Raw genomic sequence first — 22402 nt, forward strand, 5'->3', positions numbered from 1 at the left:
CCGGCTGTTACGTAATAGCAGCGGATCGGGTTTTGCTTTGAAGTGCTCAGTTGAGAAATATAATCCCGTGTTGCTGCCACAAATTTCCGCCACACTAATCGAGGAAATAACGCAGAGAGGAGACGTGAGATTCCGGCGACGTCTGAGCCAAACAGGAACATGTTTAAATATAATAAAAAATCATTTTAAAGGTTATTATAGTGGCTTTTTGAAAGGCACCTGTACATGCAATATATAAATATATGCAGGAGGGATTATTTAATGCAATGCTTCATTTAAACTGAGGCAGGAAGACACAAAGAAAACGATGAATAATCCATACATCTTCTCGGTTTACATCATTGTGGTGAATGTTCCTCTAAGACAGACACACATGCTGGACAGTTCATGTTAGTGCAGGTTGGAACTGAGGAGAAACTTCATTTTGAGTTTCTAATTTAGTTTTTTTCTATGTCCCACTTATTTAACTTTATATTTAGGAGCCAAACACTGAACTCAATCCACTATGTTTACAATTAAAGCCAAAATTATTGAGATATAGTGAATTTTTATTTGATCAGTTGGTTTATTCTGGTTGCAAATTATATTAACAAGTGACTAGATGATCAAATGTTCTACATTTTTTGCCAAAAATATTTATCCCCTCTTTCAGTAATCATCATCAAAGTCTTTATTTTCCTCCACATCAGTAGTTCTAGTGTCTAACAGTGTTTCTGCAGGTCTCCACTGGGATTTAGTTCCTCCAAGTGTCCATCTCCAGCTCTTTGAAGGCTTCCTCTCCATCACTCTGCTCTTCAGTTCCTCCACACATTCTGGATGGATTCAGGTCTGGACTCTGGCTGGGACGCTCCAACATCTTCTCATTGTTTTCTCTTCACCATTTCTTCACCACGTCGGCTCCATGTTTCACATCATTGTCTTGTTGGAAGCTCCAATGCTGCCCAAGGAGCAGTTTTTCTGCAGACTGCCTGATGTTCTCCTCCACAATCTCCATGTTTCCTCTTTTCTCATGATGCCGTTTCCTTCAGACATGACTTGTAACTGAGCAGTAAGTGAGTAGAGAAGTGCTGCAGGTCCAGCTGAGCTTTAGTGTGTCTGTCTTGGAGAAGTGGAGTCCTCCTTGGTCTGATCCATGGAGACCAGCCTTGTTCTTGGTCTGATGGAGTGTCTGATGGACATGTTGCTACCAGAACTGCTCACATTCATCAGGATGCTCTTGGTGCTGATCCTTGGATTCTTCTTGTCCTCTACCATTCTTCCAGTGCAGGGCTCACATCTGTCTTCCTAGCAGCCCTTTGACATGTTTCACAGTGTGGAACTCCTTGGACTTTTTCATCAGGCTTCAAATTGTGGACACTGGATCCTGAAAACACTTGGATCTGATTTTATAGACTTTAAACATCTTGTGAGCAGCAACAATGTGATGCTGGAGGTTCTCACTGAGATCTTAGGTTTCATGGTCATGACTTAGACCTGACTGTAGAAGTTTATAATGTATTAGAATGCTCTAGAACATGGTAGAAATTACCAGGAACATTTAGAATGAAATAAAAGCTGCGTTTTTCCAATAACTGGGAACAATTTCATGGAGTATAACTATTTTTAGACACTGTCTCATTGGCACTAGATAGTTTCCACGTATGCTGATGAGACACTTGCAGAATTTAGACATTTTTCCAGCATAAAAGTCTCCACTCCACAGCTCTTGAACATTTGAAATGACATAGAAGCTTCATTTTGTCTCAAATTTGCAACAATTTCAAGGAGTATAAATCATTTTAAGCATTTATTTTTAGTATTTTTAGTGTGAAACTCCTTGGACTTTTTCATCATACTTCAATCTGTGGACACTGAAAACACTTGGATATGACTTTATAGCCTTTAAACGTCTTATGAGCAGCAACAATGTGCAACTAGAGGTCCTCACTGAGCTCTTTGTTCAGTCGTGACTTGGAACTGACTAGGGAACTACTGCATAAGTTGTTCCCAGTTCATAGTGTATTAGAACTCTGTTTGACATGGTAGAAATGACCTGGAACATCTGGAATGAGACAGAAGGTGTATTTTCTCAAAAATCTGCAACAATCTGTCTTTTGTTACTTGTTCATGTCATTTCCTGCCAGAAGAAACTTATTGATCAAATAAAAAAATGGCAAAATTTGACATTAGGATGAATAATTTTGGGTTTAACTGCATCTAAAGACCTCCTCCATTCATAAACATGTTTTGTGTTACTTGCTTAAGATGTCTGAGCTTCGCTGTGCAGTTTGGAAGTCAGTGATGGTCCATTTGGCAACTTAAGTGTAATGTGTAAATCTGAAAATTGCATTGTTCCTACAGTGAGGTGCTGTAAACCTTTGAAATGAATAATAGTAATATATTTGTAGACTCTGCCTTTTTAAATGAAGGAAAAGGAAAAGATGTCATTTCAGGACGTTAAAACCAGGTAATTGAACTTTGATATCAGACACAAAGCATCATTAAAATCTCAAATAATATGTTCTGCCATAATTTTAAGCACATTATCCTGATGTTCAAACATTGTTCTTGTTTACCATGCTGCATTGCTACTTAAGGCTCTAATACGTGTTGCAGAACAACAATGTGGCAGGCCGTCAATAAAATAATGCTATTATGTTGCAGGATCAGCATGTTTGTTGGGGTGAAACCATAGGTTTAGAGCAGTCAGTTAATCATTTAATCTAAATACTTTAAAAAATCTGTGCTTTGCAAGTTAGCAGACTCTAAACTGCACTTTTTGTCTCAACAACTGTCGATATCCTCATAAACAAGAGGTTGTGTTTCATTATTTTAGTTTCTGGTACTATTTTAGCACGATACTGACAGAATATTCTACTAAATAAATCAGCCTGCAGTAACAAGATCTCTATTCTTAGATAAACAAGTGAAAAAGATAATATTTAAGGTAAAGTAATATTGAAAACAAGTGATGAGATAAGCCTCCTAAAGACACCATCCTGTCAGGTTTCTTTGTTTAACCATGATAAGTCCACAGGGCTGATAAGCTTTCTGAGCGGAAGTTGTTGTTTCAAGCTGATATTTACAGTAAAAATCAAATAATTTGTGGTTCCAGCTGAAGACTTTTGTAACTAAATCACCCATGAAAACAGCAGGACTCTAATAAACGTGCAAATTACAGAGAGCTTCAGAATTTCTCCTATTTAAACTTGCTTTAGCAACTAACAAATAATTTAAATATGTGGTATCTTGATGCTGTGTGCTATTATTAGCAGCGATTTTATTGCTTTTTATAAACAGTACTGCACTAAACTAAGTCCTTTACAAAATAAAATTTCATATGTTTAAGTAAAAGTAGTAGCTATTTGTCAATGCATACATATATTAACCCTCTGAATGTTATTTTCAAAGAAAGTACACCATTTATCAGAGCCAGAAACTTTAAAAAACAGAAAGAATTGTTGTCACATTTTCTGCTATTCACCTACCCTTGATTTTACATTCCAAGATGTGATGTTTCCATCTGGTAAATTTAACCAAACCTAAGTCTAAAATCGATGTATTTCACCAAAATCATGTTATTCTACATTTATAAATAAAAAAATCGCCAAAAATAAATTGCTTTTATTACCCAGATTCAGTCAAAAAACAAAAAAATCTGCAATCTTTGGTGCAATTTAAAAACCATGACTGATTCATCTGCACTCAACAGTCACATAACAAAAATTCTGAAAATTTTCGGCTGAACTGCAGGCAGTGTTTACACTGAGCAGAGAGGAGACAGGAATGGAAACAAATTAAAATGTAAATAGTGAAATATGTATTGTATCTATAGCATCCCAAACCTAATCCTAAAATTGAGATCAACTGTTTCATCCCTACAGAATAAATACAGAGAAAAAAAAAATCGAAAGTGTTGAAGACAGAGAAATACAATAAATCCTGGATCAGACATGACTGCAGATTTTGCAATTTTTATTTGAAATTAATCAATAATTCAGCCCTACAGGATAAATATATCAATAAAAGTGAAATATTAAAAGACAAATTAGATTAAAATGTGTAAATGAATAGAAAACAAATCCTCAATCAGGCATGACTGCAGCTTTTGCCATTTTAATTTGAAACCGATTTTATTAGAATTCATAGTTTCGTACTAAAAGATACATTTTTTTTAAAGTGCTAAAAGGCAGACAAATTAGACTAAAATGTGTAAATAAATCGACAAAACAATCCTTAATCAGACCTACAGGATAAATTTTTTTTTTTTTAAATTTAAAAAGGAGCGTATTAAAAAATAGACTAAAATGTGTAAAAACATAAAAAAATAAATCCTGAATCAGGCCTGATTGCAGCTTTTGCGAGTTCAAATTGAGACGTTTCAGCCTTACTGAATAAATATATAGGGAAAAAAATTAAAAGTAACGTGTCAAAGACAGACAAGTAAAATGTGTAAATAAATATATAATAAATAATAAAATTAATTAAAAAAGTTAAAACAAACCAACAACAGCAACAATTATATTACTAGGTAAATAAAGCAACTAAAATATTTAAAAATGTGTCCACTTTCTTTTACATACAGATCAGTAATGGAGGCTTTTGACTCCTCTGTGTTAAAGGTAAATTTCTATGATGAATTCAGCCTATTTCATCACATAATGAGAGGGTTGTGAAACTGCTTCTGTCTCATTAAAAAAACCCTGAGCCCGTGGACAGAAGCTTGTTGCAGGTGGTTTTAACTGAAAGTGGAAAACGACGCCTCCCACCAGCTTCCTCAAACCCGACTTGACCACATGACTCTTCGGGGGAAAGGAGAAAACACTCACTCACACTGTGTTTTTAAAGCTAATGCAGCATTTCCATCTGCAACTTTACTGAGGTTAAAGATGTGAGGGGCCCTCAGAGGACCACCAGGTCTGCTGTGATCAGCCTCATGCACTCAGAAACCACACATCACACCAAACTGCGTGAGAACTCGAGGCTAATGCAGCTAAAAGTGTGTATTTGGTCACATAGCTGCGACCAATAATTGACTGCTGAAAAACAAAAACTTGCAAACGCTGTCACATTAATTTCCTGTACAGCAGTTAATAAACACCGCAGAGCTGCACGCCGAAGACACGAGAGGATTTCATCACAAAGGATTCATCAGAGACTCAAAGTGGCAGGAAACATGCAGAAAATGTTTCTTAAATTCAGCAGAATTATTTGTAATGTTTGTTAAATAATCACCGTCTCAACAAATGTGGTTCATCTATTTGATATTTTAGCTAAAACTAAAAGTAGGATGGTTTTATTGGCTGGATGGTGCACAGTTTAGCAAAATGAGGCAAGGAATGGTCAGATTTTGATTTGTATTGAGCTGGACATTACATAAACAAGTGAGAAAAAGACAGTAAACCATCGTATTAGGCATGTTAAAGATGAATTTCAACCATTTCTATGTTGTTTTTGTACGTTTTAAATGAAAATGCCATGCTTAAAATGATGCATATCACCTTGAAATCGTTGCAGCTACTATTGTATTTATGATATTCCTGTTAATTTCTGCTGTAATGACATAAACAAGTGACAAAAGACAGTAAAACGTTGTGTTAGAGATGTTAAAGATTCATTTAAACAATTTCTACTATTGCATTTAAGATGTTCATGTTCATTTCTGGCCGAAGTACTGGCTGGATCGTGGGCAGTTTGACAAAATGTGACAAATGTTAAAGATGAATTTTAACTCTTTCTATGTTGTTTTTGTATCTTTTTATTGAAAATGCCATGCTTAAAATGATGCATATTGCCTTTAAATTGTTGCATTTACTATTGTATTTAAGATGTTTCTGTTAATTCCTGATGGAAATGACATAAACAAGTGACGAAAGACAGTAAAACATCGTTAGAGATGTTAAAGATGAACTTTAACCATTTTTATGTTGCTTTTGTACATTTTACTAAAAATACCACTTCCAAAATGATGCAGTTCACCTTGAAATTGTTGCAGATCTTTGCAGAAAATGCAGCTACTATTGCATTTAAGATGTTCGTGTTAATGTCTGGCTGGGTTACTGGCTGGATAACCATTTCTATGTTGTTTTTGACTTTTTTACATCACATCCTTGTTGACAAAAACTCACATATTTCTTACACTGACAAGTCAAACACAATGCAAACCTTATCAATGTTACACCAGAATCAAATATGGACTCATACTGCAGACGGTGTTTTCCACCTACAGTCAGTACCATATGTGTTTAATCTAAAGCAGTCCTCTACATATTTTCAGGTGTTGCTCATAAATCTAGATTTTCAGAGTCGTGGTCGGCTCAGATCTCTGTGATGTGGAATGGCGTTACTTATTCTGGCACACTGTGGCGCGCCTCAGTCAAGTCTGAAGGCAGAAAACAAAATGCGAAGGAGACGAACCGGCCGAAAAACAAGACAGTAACCGCCATCATGATGCTTTGAACTTCCATCAGAAGTCACAATATTCTCATGGCATGTAAATCATATTCAGATACAACCACATCCACCACAGTGTGGGGCAACAGCTAACTACCCACACATGGAAATCAAAACTAAAAACTGTAAGAAGCACGAAACTACTGTGCAACAAAAATTCAGAGCTCAAACTAGAGATTATCAATATATATATAATGCCATGAAAAAGTATTTGCCCCCTTCTCGAGTTCTCATATTTTTGATAATTTCCCCCACTTACATATTTAAGACATCAAACAAATTTAAATGTTAGACAAAGATAACCAAAGTGAAGACAAAATGCAGTTTTTAAATATTGATTTAATATTTTAAAGGAAAAAAGCTATCCAAACCTGTGTGAAAAACTAATTCCCCTCCTTGTTAAATCATGAATTAACTGTGGGTAATAACATTCTTTGGAAAGCCAGTTCAATTTCACTGACCACACCCAAACCTGATTACCTCCATATCAAGAAATCACTGAAACAGAATCTATCTGACTAAATGAAGTCGGCCAAAAGATCTCAAAAAGCTACAACAAAATGCTGCGATACAAAGAAATTCAAGAACAATTGACATCTATCAGTCTGGAAAGAGTTACAAAGCCATTTCTGAAGCTTCAGGACTCCATCGAACCACGGTGAGTCATCATCCACAAATGGAGAAAACATGGAACACTGGTGAACCTTCACGACCAAAATTACCTCAAGAGCACAGCACAACTCATCCAGGAGGCCACAAAGGAACCCAGGACAACATCTAAAGACCTGCAGGCCTCCCTGGCCTCAGTTAAGGTCAGTGTTCATGACTCAACAATCAGGAAGAGACTGGGCAAAAATGGCATCAACAGCAGAGTTCCAAGGCAAAAACAATTGTTAGCTAAAAAGTACATAAGGCTCATCTTACTTTGGCAAACAAACATCTGAATGATCCCCAAGACTTTGGGAGAACATTCTATGGACTGATGAGACAAAAGTTGAACTTTCTGGTAGGGCTGGACCCGAATATCCGGTCGTGACGATGGTATCCAAATATTTGAGATCTGAATATTCGGACTGCATCCCCTCCCCTGTCCCTCGCTGGACGATGTCGCACGATCGGCATTCGACTCGTCAGATGTTACGATCCGAACCGAATATTCGGATATTCGTCATTAATCGGCGCTGAATATCCGGAGCCCAGAAATTGCTATTCAGGCCAGCCCTACTTTCTGGAAGGTGTGTGTCTCTGTACATCTGGTGTAAAAGTAAAAAGTATAATATTTATTTTCAAAATATTAAAATATTCAAAATATTTAAAATTAATTTTAAAAAATATGCTTAGTCTATGCACAGCAGACAAAAATCTAATTATACAGATACTTTTAAAAAATAAAATATCTAAATTATAGACATAATCCTGCATCTAATTCAAGAAAAAAACCTACAATAATTACCAAAACAGAAAACCAAAGCAGTTTTTATTTCCCGTTGCAAACCTTTTTTATTTGTTGACAAACCAACAAATCGTCAATAATGATTAGAGGAAAGTAAATATTAAAGTACAAGACATTTTGAAAAATAAGTTCACTTCAAGGCCCCAGAATAACATAAAACCATTAATACTGCCAAAGTTTTAACAATTTATAAATAACCTTGAACATTCGACTCAATAAATAAGGTTTAGATATGTTTATGTTAGTAACAGTAAGAAAAGGTAGACGAGTAAACGGACCAGACAGAGATGTTAGTGAGGACATATTAATATTGATACGATATTTAGAGGAGTGTTTGTCTCCCTCTACTCCCTCAGTGATACTCACACATTCAAAAACACACACACACACACACACATTTGATCACACGCGTTTGATCAGGTGGCAGGTTGTTGTTGTTGTTGTTGTCATCCTCCCAGCAGCATTGTGCTCACATTGATGGACACGAACAGAGCTGCAGGAGAGAACGAACACGACGGTGAACAAGCAGAAGGATGTGACTGACGAGAAGCTTTAACGTGTTTAAAAGTCACCTGTTGCTTCCGTGTGCAGCTTGGAGCCGTCGGTGGACGTCACTCTGCAGGAAAGGAAGGTTTTTCTTCCTTCCTTCCTGTCCAGAGAGGATTCGATGTGCACTGTTCCTCCCAGAGGGATGGGGCTGAGGGCGAGACAACCGTTTGTTTGGGCAAAATGTCCGAGAATGAAAGAAACGCTACTTTCTGATACGACTGACAGAGCCTTCAATCAATCAATCAATCATTCGGTCGGACGGCGTTTGTGCAGAACTTTTCATGCAAATGCTGTCTAACAAAAGACTGCATGACACTAGGGTGGAAGGATCCGAGGAAGTGATTTGTTTTGGAATATGATTTCTTGAAGTCAGGCTTCAGTTCAATATTTACTGTGTAACAGATTTATAACATGCAAAGGAGAATTTCTGCATGAGCCACCATAAAAAGGTGGTACTGTCACAAACTGAAAAAAGCATGACTTTGCAAAACCACTGACAAGACAGTTGTAATCCTTGATCCGACATGCTGCATAACGTGTATACATGATTGCAGCATTTACGATTTTGATTAGTTGTTCAGCCCTACAGCATATTTTAAAAATATATATTAATATATAAAGCAAAACAAAAGTGTTAAAAGACAGACAAAATAGGCTAAAATGTGTAAAAAAATAAATAAATAAAAGGTTAAAAAAAAACAACATAAAAGTAATTCAAAAACATGAATAAATTAAACAAATTGAAATAAAATTGTAAAACCAAAAAAAAAAATAACAACAATTATCTATTTGAATTGATTTTAAAAGTAAAAACTCAAAAGAGTCTATTAAAATATTTTAAAAACACCACTCACAACAAGAAAATAATAATAAAAATTAAATTAAATCAATTTAAAAAATTGAAATTAGAAATAATTTAAATAGATTTAAATAAAAATGTAAAACAAAAAAACATGACAAACAACAATATAACATCCTTAATAGTGGTATTAGTAATCAAAATAATCATTTTTTAAAATTGATTTTAAAAAAATTTAAAAATCTTTTAAAAATATTTGAAAAAACCCTCACAACAACAATAAGTAATAATAACAATAATTAAATAATAAATAATGATAAATTAAATTGATAAAAATATAAATAAATTTAATTAATTTAAATAAAAATGTAAAACAAAAAAAACATGACCAACAACAATATTAATAGTGGTAATAATAATCTGAATAATCACCATAAAGTCATTTTAAATAAATAAATAAATAAATAATAAATAAATAAATAAAAACAAACACAACCTCCAACAATAATAATAATTTAATGAAAACAATTAAAAGACAGATTAAAAACGCAGGTCACCATTCTCTGCTGCCTTCTGATACTAGAATAACTAAAGGATGCCTCACTGTGACTTTTTTTTTTTTGTTATGTTTTGTTTTTTGGACGTTTAGGTTGAGGACATCGTCTGGCAGTCAACAAACTCAAACATCTATGGGTCCTTATTTGACCGCAGTAAGCCAACCAGACCGTTGGGTTTGAGCTTGTGATGTTGTTGTTGCGACTACAGACATTACTGGACTGAATATTTAAATTGTGCGATAAATTATCAATGTGACATCAATCAATGTCAATCTGCACGATACTTGCGTGACTCCGGCGGAGCTGCGTGACTGAATGTTGTCTTGTGGAGGGATCGAGCATTTTCCCTAAAGTCTGCATGCAGCTAAACTTATCCACATAAATAAGTGAGACTGTGCATCCAGAAAGCCTTTGTTTATCGTCCTCAGAGCCAAATAAACCAGCACTATCAGTAAGATTTGTCATATTTCAGTCGGTAATCTGAGCCACTGCTTCTATGTTTGACTGGAAGTTTTAATGCAGCTCATCAGTTGTTGCTTGTTGACAGAGTTTTGTGTGCTGCTGTTTGTGTACCTGCGGTAGTTGATGTTGAGGTTTGCCGTCATCACGGTTCCAGACAGAAGAGTCGCATGAGTTCCCGTCACGGTATCAATTATTGTGGCTATCGCCCCCCCGTGGACGTTTCTGGAAACACACACACAGTCTGTTAAGCTCTCAAAGTCTAAAAGTGAAGTTTATGTGAAGTTTGAAGATCTAAAATTAGTCGGATTTATTAAGGAATTCTTTTTTTCCAGTTTATTCAACTGTTTGTTTGCACTTTACTTTATAGGGAAGCTGATAATAGAGATGACCTTGTGTTGTTAAGCCTCAAATTAATCACAATCGTGCCTAATTTTCAGTTTAGTGATTTTTTCTTTCATTAACAGGTTTGTTCTGACAGGAAATGACATAAACAAATGACCTTAGAGATGTCAATAAAACATTTTAGCTCTTTCAATGGTTCATTTTGTCACATTTTTACCAAAAATCCATGTCCAAAACTACTCATATTTCTTGAAATTGCAGCTTCTATACCATTTCAAATGATTCTGATAATGTCTACCATGTTCTAGAGCGTTCTAATACACTATGGAATTGAAAACAGCTGTAGAAGATGTAGCTGTAGTCGCAAAAAAAAGACAAATGTAAATAACTGTTACTCAAGACTAGTTTTAGATCTTCATACTTCATACTGTGTGTGTGTGTATGTGTGTATGTGTGTGTGTGTGTGTGTGTGTGTGTGTGTGTGTGTGTATCTTTTAATAATCACAACAAACATGCTGTAAAACAAGGTAGAAATTACCAGAAACGTTTGGAATTAAGTGAAGGAAAAATTACTCTCTTTCCCCTGACTAAGGTATTTCCTCGCAGGTATTTCTGGGATGTCTTCCTCGTAGCTGAAGACATCCCAGAATATCATGCAGGTTGCATCTGTCAACTGTAGTCACCTTGAATCGAGTTGTAAATCATAGAAGTCCCCTCAAATGATCCTACAGGTTATCGCCTTTGACCCTGTTCCTATTTGCTTCTCCTAAACGGAGACTGGAAGCACAGTCAGGCTTTCTCTGCCTCTAATGTGACCCTGAGAAAGGCAGATGCTGCAAAGACAACTGGTGTAATAAAAACATACCCTGGTTAAGATTAGATATTGTCTACAGGGTTTCTGCAGAAATCAGTCAGTCAAATTTAATGCTTTCTAATGCCATTTTAATGCTATGCTGTAAAAATTTTAATGCCATGACCGTGAACTCAACAAATTACACAGGTTTGTTTTTTTGCAAAAGATAATTTTCTTATGAAAACTGTCCCTACGTTTCACTATTTCTGAATCCAGAAACCACCCCTGACCACCCACGGGCTGCAGTCATTCTCTGAATTCCACGTTTTCTAGCCATTTTTGCTAGAATTTGCGTTTCCCCATTTCCCATCTCTCCGCCGCCTGGTCCAGCCTGCCAGCCACTTTAAAAACATGCAGTTTTTGGCAATTGTACCCGACTGGCCGGAACAATTATCACAATGCTTCGGCATGTTTACGCAGATGCACATATCTGACGAATCGCAGTCTATAATTACATATTATTACATCATTATCATAAATTTTTTTTTTGGAAAACTGCAGAAAGAATGTTTAACGCCACTGAGAATCAAATTTAATGATTTTTAATGCCATTTAAGGCCTTAGTTTTCACAAAATCAAGTTAATGACTATTAATGGTTTTTAATGCCCTGCAGAAACCCTGGTCTAGTTGACTTTCATGAGCAGACAAGTTGTCTCCATATTGGACCGTAATTGAAATATGGCATTCCTCCCAACTCCTGATGTACCCAATTTTGAAGAGAATCCTCAGGAGTGATGCTGCCAGTGCTCACATCAATGTGTTGCTCGCTGTATCACCTGTATCTCCTGATATCAGTAAACCTTATTCTCAACATAAGCCATCTGAGTGAGTTTGCCTCCTCATTCGTCTCTCGACATCGCAGAATTCCCTAACAAATTAGAAAATCTGCAACATTTTCAAGGAGTATGACTACTTTTGGATGCTGCATTTTTTCTATAATGTTTTAAGGAAACTGCATAGAAATAGTTCAAATTCATCATTAACACCTCTAACACAATGTTTTACTGTCTTTTGTCACTTGTTTTTGTCATTTCCAGCCAGAACAAACCTATTTGTCCATTAAAAATATTTTGTAAACCAAAATTTGGTATTGAGGTAAATAGTATTTGATGGATGTGAATGTTTATTTCTCTATAGAGGCACTCCAAGCTAGCACACGTCAGACCATGACCTCCTTCGTCTTAATGTAAAAATGTATTTAAGTTAATATAACTGTGATGTTTTCACTACAGTTAAGTAGCAACAGTCCTGCATGTACAAATCCAACAAGCTCAGACATCCACAACACCAAGTGGTATGAATTTAACCCTGATCTCACCCCGGTGGTCCCTCCAGTAGATGTCCAGCCTGGAAGATGCCCACACACCTCTGCTCCTCCTCGTTGTTAAACAGTACATACTCAAATGCTGCCCCCTATGGAGGACTAAAAGTGCCAAAATTAAATAAATAAATACATCATTAAATAATTAATTAAATATGTCATTAATTAATTAAAATTGGAATTAAATATTTCATTAATTAATTAAAATTGGAATTAAATATTTCATTAATTAATTAAAATTGGAATGAAATACTTAAATGTGTTATTAAATAAATATATCATTAAATAATTAAATATGTCATTAATTAATTAAAATTGGCATTAAATATGTCATTAATTAATTAAAATTGGCATTAAATATGTCATTAATTAATTAAAATTGGCATTAAATATGTCATTAATTAATTAAAATTGGAATTAAATACATAAATGTGTTATTAAATATGTCATTAATTTATTAAAATAACAATTATTTTAAGTAAAAAACATATTTCATTATTTCACTATTTAATTAATTATTTCATGGTCCTTGCGTTGCAGTGGATCATGAATTTATTTTATCTGTCAACCTCGCCCGTCAAAGTCGGTGGGCGGATCCTAACACCTGATTGGTTACCCTGCACATCAAGTCAAGGCAAATCGATTCCAGATAATGGATTGACGCAGAGCTTGTGAACACATTCCGATACACTGGGTGGCGCTATTCACCTCTACGTTGGTTTGGATACTCAATAAAACAAAACTTTATTAGCAACCGCTAAAGACTCGGTCCTCTTTCCCAAATGTTGATACATGCGGTGCAAGACAAATTTTCCTTTAGCATTTCCTTTAGCATCTACTCGGCGCGCCACGGCTCGTCTCGGTTTAGTTGTTTTTCCATTACATTGAGTACCACCTCATCGTGGTTTGAGTCGTCATAGCACGGTGGCCCGAAAGTCCCTTACCGTCATTTTTGTGCGACACAAACGCAATGCAACAATGTACATGGAGGCGATAGTACACCTGCTGCTCGGTCTGTGGCTTTCTGTCAGATTCAGAGTAATAGAAGAGTCGGAGAAAGCTGAGAGCGGCGAGTCGAAACACTCAAGAGACACACAGGAGAGTTTGGGAGGCGATACAGCAGTATCAAGCTGAAGACAAGAGGATATGAACGAGACGACATATAAGGGTAAGCTAATGCTAGTTCGCTAGCTATCGTGTATCAGTCCTGTGAACGACCCTGTAATGGCTGCAGTTTATCGCTATTAGGTATTAAACTATGTATGCTGTGTATGTGTTTCAGATGCTCTCTGATGAGACTTCATGGGATTTACCTGAAGCAGCAGCACATGAGCCTGCAGTAGCACAAGGTGTAGAGGAGGAGGGCAGAGATGTACAGGATGCACTGATGCACTACGTGTCATGCAAAGTTATTCTTCTTGTTATACTTCTGTTTTTCTGTCCCCGGACCGCTATTGTTTTCTTTAATGCAATTCTGACAATAAACTTTTGTAGATGTGTCTATGCTATTGTTTGTTTGTGAAGGTTAGCAAGATTAAATAAAAAATTAAACGCCAAAACATTAAAACAGCTGTTTTAAGAAAATTCCAGTTTGATAAATCAGTATTGCTTTGGTGTAATTCAGTCACCAGAATTATGAACCATAAAGGAGTTTGTGTTAAAACATGTTAAATCCCATTAAACACAAATACATTATTAGGGAATATAGAATTGTTTGGTTCAGACTGTTGACTCTTTTCCTACCAGTGTCTTAACAGACAAAATGAAAAGTTATGATGCAATCACATAAGTCACAAAATAGTTTATTAGTCAGCAGCAAAATCAAAACTATTTACAATGTGCAAAGTACAAACTGTGGTGGGCCTCTCCTACAGTGGAGGGCTAAAAGTAAAACTATATACAACTACAGGTGCTGGTCATATAATTAGAATATCATGAAAAAAGTTGTTCATTATTTCAGTAATTCCATTCAAAAAGTGAAACTTGTATATTATACTCATTCATTACACAGAGACTGATATATTTCAAATGTTTATTTCTCTTAACTTTGATGATTATACCTGAATACTAACAAAAATCTCAAATTTGGTATCTCTGAAAATTAGAATATTGTAGAAAGGTTCAATATTGAAGACACCTCTAATCAGCTAATTAACTCAAAACACCTGCAAAGGCCTTTAAATGGTCTCTCAGCCTAGTTCTGTAGGCTACACAATCATGGGGAAGACTACTGACCTGACAGTTGTCCAAAGACAAGCTTTTTCGTGATATTCTAATTATATGACCAGCACTTGTAAATCTCAAGTCTATGGGAGGTGGACTCGCTCACACTCGCCGGCTGCCCACTGCCTACCCAGCTACCCCAGCTGCCCCAGCACACCCAGGAATGACTGGTTGAAGGCAGTATTCTGGGCCAGCTTCATTCTCTCTTGCCTCGCTGAGGAGCAACCAGATGTTCTCATCATGCTGGGCATGACTCCACTCCTCCTCAGCCTGCATCTCCACAAGTACGCTAGGAAGGTCCAATTTTCTGTGGCCCCCTTTCCTCTTGCCTAGACCAAAGACAGAAAAGTGATCAGAGTCAGCTTTAATGGCCAAGTAAGTACACAATATACACAGAATTTGGTTTCGGCTGTTGGTGTCATCCTAGGAATATGGAAGAGAATAATAAAAAATAAACAATAGAAAGAGGAACAGGGAGGAAAAAGAAATAGTAGTAAAATAGAACACAATATAAACAGAAATGTACAGCTAGACTGGAATGTATGAACACATTAGCAAAATGGTAATTGCTATAAACACAGTAGTGGCGATTTTTGTGTACAGGGCTCTGTAGTCCAAATGTCCAGGGTGAGTGGGGTCTCTGATGATGTTTTCTGCAGTCCGTACTATGGGCTGTAGTCTGTTTCTGTCCTGCTGTGTGGTTGATCCAGAGGTGCACAGGACAGATTGTATGACTGCAGTGTAGAACTGGATCAACAGCTCATGTGGCAGGCCATGTCTCCTCAGCTGTCGTAGGAAATACATCCTCTGCTGAGCCTTTTTCAGGAGGTCCTGAGAGATTGTAGTCCCCAGGAGCTGGAAGGACTCCACAGCTATGATGTGATGTGTTTAGCCACCCGTCCATCCATTTTCAATCATGATCATGTCTTTGATACTTTAATAAACTTCTGGCACTCTTCGCTTTAACCAAAGCACAAGCAGTAACTGCTCCACCACAAACAAAAACGACGTGGTGTGAACTTCATTTCATCCTGTGCACATTTTGGAGTTGCTAAGAAGAGCTGTGTTTTCTCATTTTTATGTATATTTTCATTCAGTTTCACAGCTACCTAGTGACTATAAGAAGAATGGTTGCAATACTACACCGCACCAGAACGTAAATTAATTAGAGTGACTTACTTGTTAAATCAATGGAAAATAAATGCAGCTGCATGTGTTCTGTTTATGTGTCACTGTAGCTACATGTAGCTTTCATCAGGCGTTCCTGAGCTGGCTGCTGCACAGTTTGCATTTACACCTGCCTCAATTCTTGGTCATTGGTCTCGTTGTTCTGATCATGCTTGCAGGCATTTACACCTGTAGTAATAATAATACGAAAATCAACCATGCTCTCTGTTTACCGTGTCTTACCGGTGATAAGACGTTGCTGTGACGTGCTGGTGTCGGTGTCCGAGCTGGTGCTGGAGAGGAGACAGGGCAGCCGGGGGCTCCGCGACGGAGGTGGAGTAGGCTTCGCATGTGGAAAGGGATTCTTGAACAGAAATAAACACTCACTCTAAGTACAAGAAAAACACGGCATGCTGACTGAAGTATTAGCTTCTGAGAGCTAAACGTTAGAAACAGCAGCACGAAATACAAGCAGAGCACGGAGTTAGCGCCGATGGCTAACTAGCTATCTTATTGTCTGCTACAGGAGACAACGACGTTACTTTCTAAAAATACTTGTTTGCTTAAAAGAAGGTTGCCACCAATGGAATAAATGATGTATAAGTTTCTTGAAGTCACAAAACACTCACCGTCCTCGAACGTCTCCAACAATGCAGCGGCTGAGTCTCCCTCCTGTTGCTCGCCGGTGCGGTGCCAGTAAATAGCTTCCATTAAACCTCTTCCAACACCTCCTGGTTGACCCACGCCGGCCGTTGTGGTCCTGGGTGGACCGATAGTCACTTTTGAGCTTTTTCAGCTTCTCCCTACACTGCTTCTGTCCTCTTTATATACAGTCTACTGTATATGTGAGCGGCCATCCGCTCAGAGACCTCCTGATAAACTTTCTCCGTCCAGCTCTCTCTGTATTCTTTGGTCCGCCACCAAAGACAAAGTCTCGACCTCTTCATTCACCCACGGTACAAGTCTGGCTGTCACATTAAAATTATGAAGAACAGAGTTTCGTGAAGAGCAATGCACACCGTCGCTGTTTACAGTCATTTTTTAATGCAGGATTTTGTTTTCGTGCTGAAGTTGCTCTGTGTCGTCACTCCCTGTCCAATCAGTGGGCTGCACTATGTAAACGCCACATTATCGGCTCATCTCAGCTCGCTGGGAACCTCAGCCGAGAAGGTGCTGAAAATTAGTCCCGTATGGAAACGCTCGCAAACAAAGATGAGACGAGCCGTACCGTGCCGAGTAGATGCTTGTGGAATCGCGGCTAAACAAAGACGAGCGGAGCCGTGCCGCGCCGAGTAGGTCCTAAAGGAAAAGCGCTCGACACTCCGAGCATTCGCTGCAATTTGACAGGCTGGTAATCCACAAAGAACGTGATGTTCCAGAACTTCCCTCGGTATGCCAAACGCCCTGGTCCCTGTGTGTGCTCCTGTTGCACACCCTGGTACCAGAAAACCGGCGGAGTACTTCCTCTAAATTTGCAGTCACTCTACGGTCAACATCTTGGTCGGAAAGTGCGGAAATAACTTCAACAACGTCAATAAATTCCTCTGCTTTACACGCTACATGCTCGCGGTAAGCAGGTCCTGCTTCCACATACTCTGCAAGGTCTAAAATATCTCTCACCAACTCTCTAGAAAGTTCACAGCGACTCTCCCTCTACACAGCCTCCATGTTTAGAAAGACTTCTACTTCCGGTTTCAAGGCAGACAAAAGCAGTGGATTAGACTAGATTCACGTTAGTCCCGCCCACGGACTTTGACGGGCGAGGTTGACAGATAAAATTAATTCATGATCCACTGCAACACAAGGACCATGAAATAATTAATTAAATCGTGAAATAATGAAATATGTTTTTTACTTAAAATAATTGTTATTTTAATAAATTAATGACATATTTAATAACACATTTATGTATTTAATTCCAATTTTAATTAATTAATGACATATTTAATTCCAATTTTAACTAATTAATGACATATTTAATTATTTAATGATATATTTATTTAATAACACATTTAAGTATTTAATTCCAATTTTAATTAATTAATGACATATTTAATTCCAATTTTAATTAATTAATGAAATATTTAATTCCAATTTTAATTAATTAATGACATATTTAATTAATTATTTAATGATGTATTTATTTATTTAATTTTGGCACTTTTAGTCCTCCATAGCCCCCTGCTCCTTGATGTTTCTGGTGAAAAGACGAGCCTTTGACTGGATGAGCTTGCTGAGATAGACGCCACCTGGTGGGAAAAACATGGAAGTGGACAGTGAGCAGCAAATTTGGGGAATTCAAGGTGTCCAGTAGCTCACACACGTTAGATTTAATCCTCCCGTTGTCCTCATTTACGGGCACCAGAAAATGTTGTTTCCTTGTCTGAAAAAAATCCCAAAATTCAGCAAAAAAATTCACCAAATTTCTGAAAATTTGCAAAACCTTCAGGAAGAAAATTCCAATAATTCCTTAAAAGTTTTATTTAAAAAAGCCCCCAAATTTGGCAAGAAAATTCTTGTAAATATTTTCAAAAATTGAGCAAAAATCTTCCAAAAAAATCTTAAAAATGTCTAAAGTGATTACATATATATCAGTAAAACTTCTGATATTTTCTTTAAGAACATTCACATAAAAATCAACCAAAATCCAGCGAAATTCGCTGGATTTTGGTTGATTTTTTTGTGAATGTTCTTAAGAAACATTTTTAACATTTCTTTTTTTCCACCAAAAAATGTATAAAGATTGCCCAAAAATGTTGAAAATGTGGACATCAGAAGTTTCACTGAGAATTTTTTTCCCCCCACACATTTTCAAACTTTAAAACGGGTCAATTTTGACCCGCAGGACGACACGAGAGCTAAGGAAAATAAGGAAACTAATGTGAAAAGTAATGCACAAATCTCAAGCAAGCATAAGTTATGGCAACTGGACTAACCTCGTGTGAGTCGAAAACGTTTCACCTCTCATCCAAGAGACTTCTTCAGTTCATAACAGTTCAGAACTGAAGAAGCCTCTTGGATGAGAGGTGAAACGTTTTCGACTCACACGAGGTTAGTCCAGTTGCCATAACTTATGCTTGCTTGAGACTTATCATGACCTGGATGACTGAGAACATCCACAGATTTAATGCACAAATCAATGCTGGTAGAAGAAATAAGGAGCAACTACAGTATAATTATGGTAAATAAGGGAATCCAAGTAAATAAACAGTTCAGGTGGAAGTTTCTGAGTACTAAACATTTACTATTTCACTATTATTGCAATATCTTAAGGTCTAGTAACAGTAAAAATAACAAAAATAAACTCTCCACATGTGAGAAATCAAATCAAAATCAAATTAAATTAAATCAACATACAGATGTGTATTTTTTTTGTACATCCAGATGTAGTTGGTAAAAAAAATTGTAAATGCTTTTTAAGCTATTTTACCTATTACTGAAATGAGTCTTTTTCTGACTTTAGAGTGGATTAAATATTCTTTATATGCTATAATTTTACAATGCCAAGACAAATACAGAAATTTGATCACTTCAACTTCATCTGTTTCTATTCATCACGTTTGAATTTATATGTGTTAAAGCTGCTAAATTAAAGCTAAATGAAATGTTAACTCAGAGATTCTGAAATTGGACTTGTGTAGAATTAGGTTATGTACAGTACAAAAAAAAAATCGCATAATCGTCATGATTTTAGCTGCAGCATCACAGTCAAACTTGCATTAACAATGTAAGAAAAACTCAAATTTGCTCTAGTTTTAGAACTAGTTTGAGCTCAGTATGCATGATTAGGTGATCAATAATGTAAAAAATGAGCCTGAGAACATCATTTACACAAAAACAACAACCCTACAAGTCCGACACCTTCATTACGGCACAGTCCCATGTACTCTCTATTACCTGAACACCTCAGTCTGTGCTTTTTATACCTGTAGCGTACTTCAGAGATCGGTTGTAGCTCGGCAGCCTCCTCCACAGTCCCTTCTGCTTCTCTCCATCCTCTGACTCCACCTCACACTGGCTGTTGTAATGTTCGTACAGTCGCTTCATCTCGGAGTTCCACGACGAGTTCGGCAGGCTGAAGTCCCGCGACTTGGAGGAAAAAGGCAACGGCAGCGACTGCAAAACAGGAAGATGTATTAGAATCATAGTTAGTGTCATAACATGGAAAATATAATAAAAAAGTTTATGTAAAGCTAATTTACCTGATAATCGGTTTCTGAAATAAATGCATAATATAACAAGCTTTTAAATACAACACAGTTACAGATTAAACTTTTTGGCTTCTTACGAAAAGCAATGTTTAGTCAGGGTCAAATTTCTGGTAGTGTATGTACTTCTACACACTGAGTACCACAGATTACACCTAGTAATTATACTGTACATGATTCAGATTGTTCAGTTATTGCTCAACTTGTTGACCTTTGCCAGCCTGTCCAGATCCTCACCTTACACCTCTTTACAGCTGAAATGTGTCAACTTTGCACTACTTTGACGTGAGGCTAAAAGCCCGATAAAGAGAGGCCCTGGAGGCTGTTTGGTCTTCAAATACGCTGTTTTAACTGTCAGACATGGATAATAAGTAACTTGTCTCCTTGAGTATAACCTTGACGGTATAAAAGATTTTGTTTTTGCTTCTTTCTTTAATTATTCCACTCAGTCCATTCTGTTAAGTCCATCTGCAGATGCTGAAATAAACATACAGACTTTTGAATTCAAGCTTTAATTTAAGTGTCAACAAAGAACTTTACATGCAACATGACCACTGGTGAGTTAGTGTATTTCTTTACAAACCCGGATACAAATGTAAATATTGTTATAATATGGAACAAATTTCGTGCAGCTCTCATGAATTAAATTCTCATTTTAAACAAACAAAAAGTACAGGTGGGTGAACTATACACACATTGGCCACTTTATTAGGTACGTCTGATGAAATCTAATGCAATCCAACACTTCAGTTCCGCCATTATTTCTACTTTGATAAAGCTTCTACATTTTTTTGAGAGTGCAATAAAGGTGATAATTCCACTTTATATTCATTACTGAGGTCACAGTGTGTGGTTGAAAGACATTATACTGACTTAAAATTAAAGGCGTTGCTAATATTTGTCCACCATATTAACATACATGAGCAGGGCAAAGTATTAGGAACATTTTTAAAACTCATGCAGTCCAGCAGAACACCACCACCAACAATAACTTTCACAATGAACATAAAGTAGAATTATCACAGTATTAACTCTGAAAATGCAGAATAAAATTTATGGCAAAGTTGTCATGTTGAACTGCATTTTATTTATCAAAGTGGCAGACGTGTATATAAAATTGTAGCTCACATTTAATGGCATTTTGTATTGCAATATTGATTGCGGCAGCTTTTTGGTGCACACCTTTAAAGTCTAATGCAATCCAATGCAAAATAGAAATTGAATTCTACCAGTGGTTAAGTTGGACAGCATTATATTGAGATGTTTTTCCAATGTGTGGTCTATTTAAACACATATAAGGGGGTGAGAATTTTGATATTTTAATGTGAAGCAGAGCAGAACAACCGTAAAATACATTTAAAAATACACATAAAGTTAAATCAATGCCTCTCCAACAGGTTCAAACAAACAAATACTGTTTTGTTTGGTAGCATAATTAGCGATTAATGATAATTTGCATTATATTCTATGCATTCACAATGGGAACATATTCTTTTGAAGGCATTACGGCACATTTTCCTAAAAAGAAACCCCTGGAAAAAGGGAGAGGAGCCCCTATAAACCCCCTCTGAGAAGGATCCAGTTGATGTTTGTACCTACCAGTATGGAGAAAACAGAGCTGGTCCTGAACGAGCTGCTGGCAGGCGGATGGATGAGTTCAGTCTTCATGAATGAGACCGAACTGATGCTCTGGAAGCTCCTGAATATTCTACCCAGACTCGTTGCCATCGTTTTAGACTTAAACGGAACCTGTTTCTGTCGGAGCTGCTTTGGTTGAGTCAGAAAAACTGATGTAACCGCTGTTCACCGCTACAAGCTAGTTCGCTAGCACCGTAAAAACACTGTAATTCTTATTTTATTTTACTTTTTCTTTGCTAAAAGAAACTCCGAGCTGCTCTGTAACGTTCCTAAACCATGTCTGACACCCGTTGGAGTTCCGTTATCTCTTTAAACACCGACCCGCCCCGGTAATTCTCTCGCCGTCTGTTTACCGGTGACTTTCAGGAGTCACCATCCGCAGCCACTGTCAACTTCC

General features: G+C 36.8%; 1 protein-coding gene and 1 long non-coding RNA gene across 2 annotated transcripts; one reads left to right on the forward strand and one right to left on the reverse strand.

Annotated features, from left to right (window-relative positions):
* Positions 1 to 6753: 6753 nt before the first annotated feature.
* Positions 6754 to 22392, reverse strand: them4 (thioesterase superfamily member 4). Its single transcript, XM_023291878.3, has 7 exons — positions 21967 to 22392; positions 20086 to 20275; positions 18336 to 18408; positions 12767 to 12856; positions 10364 to 10474; positions 8458 to 8582; positions 6754 to 8378 (listed from the first exon to the last, which is right to left on the reverse strand). The coding sequence occupies exons 1-7, from the start codon at positions 22093 to 22095 to the stop codon at positions 8332 to 8334; spliced, it is 765 nt and encodes a 254-aa protein (XP_023147646.2). The 5' UTR covers positions 22096 to 22392; the 3' UTR covers positions 6754 to 8331.
* LOC129349728 (uncharacterized) lies at positions 12873 to 14272 on the forward strand. The gene is made up of 2 exons (XR_008602842.1): positions 12873 to 13937; positions 14052 to 14272. It is a non-coding gene; the product is annotated as an uncharacterized LOC129349728 (long non-coding RNA).
* Positions 22393 to 22402: the final 10 nt, after the last annotated feature.

Source organism: Amphiprion ocellaris, chromosome 9, assembly GCF_022539595.1.
Source record: "Amphiprion ocellaris isolate individual 3 ecotype Okinawa chromosome 9, ASM2253959v1, whole genome shotgun sequence".
In the NCBI taxonomy this organism is placed as follows: domain Eukaryota; kingdom Metazoa; phylum Chordata; class Actinopteri; family Pomacentridae; genus Amphiprion; species Amphiprion ocellaris.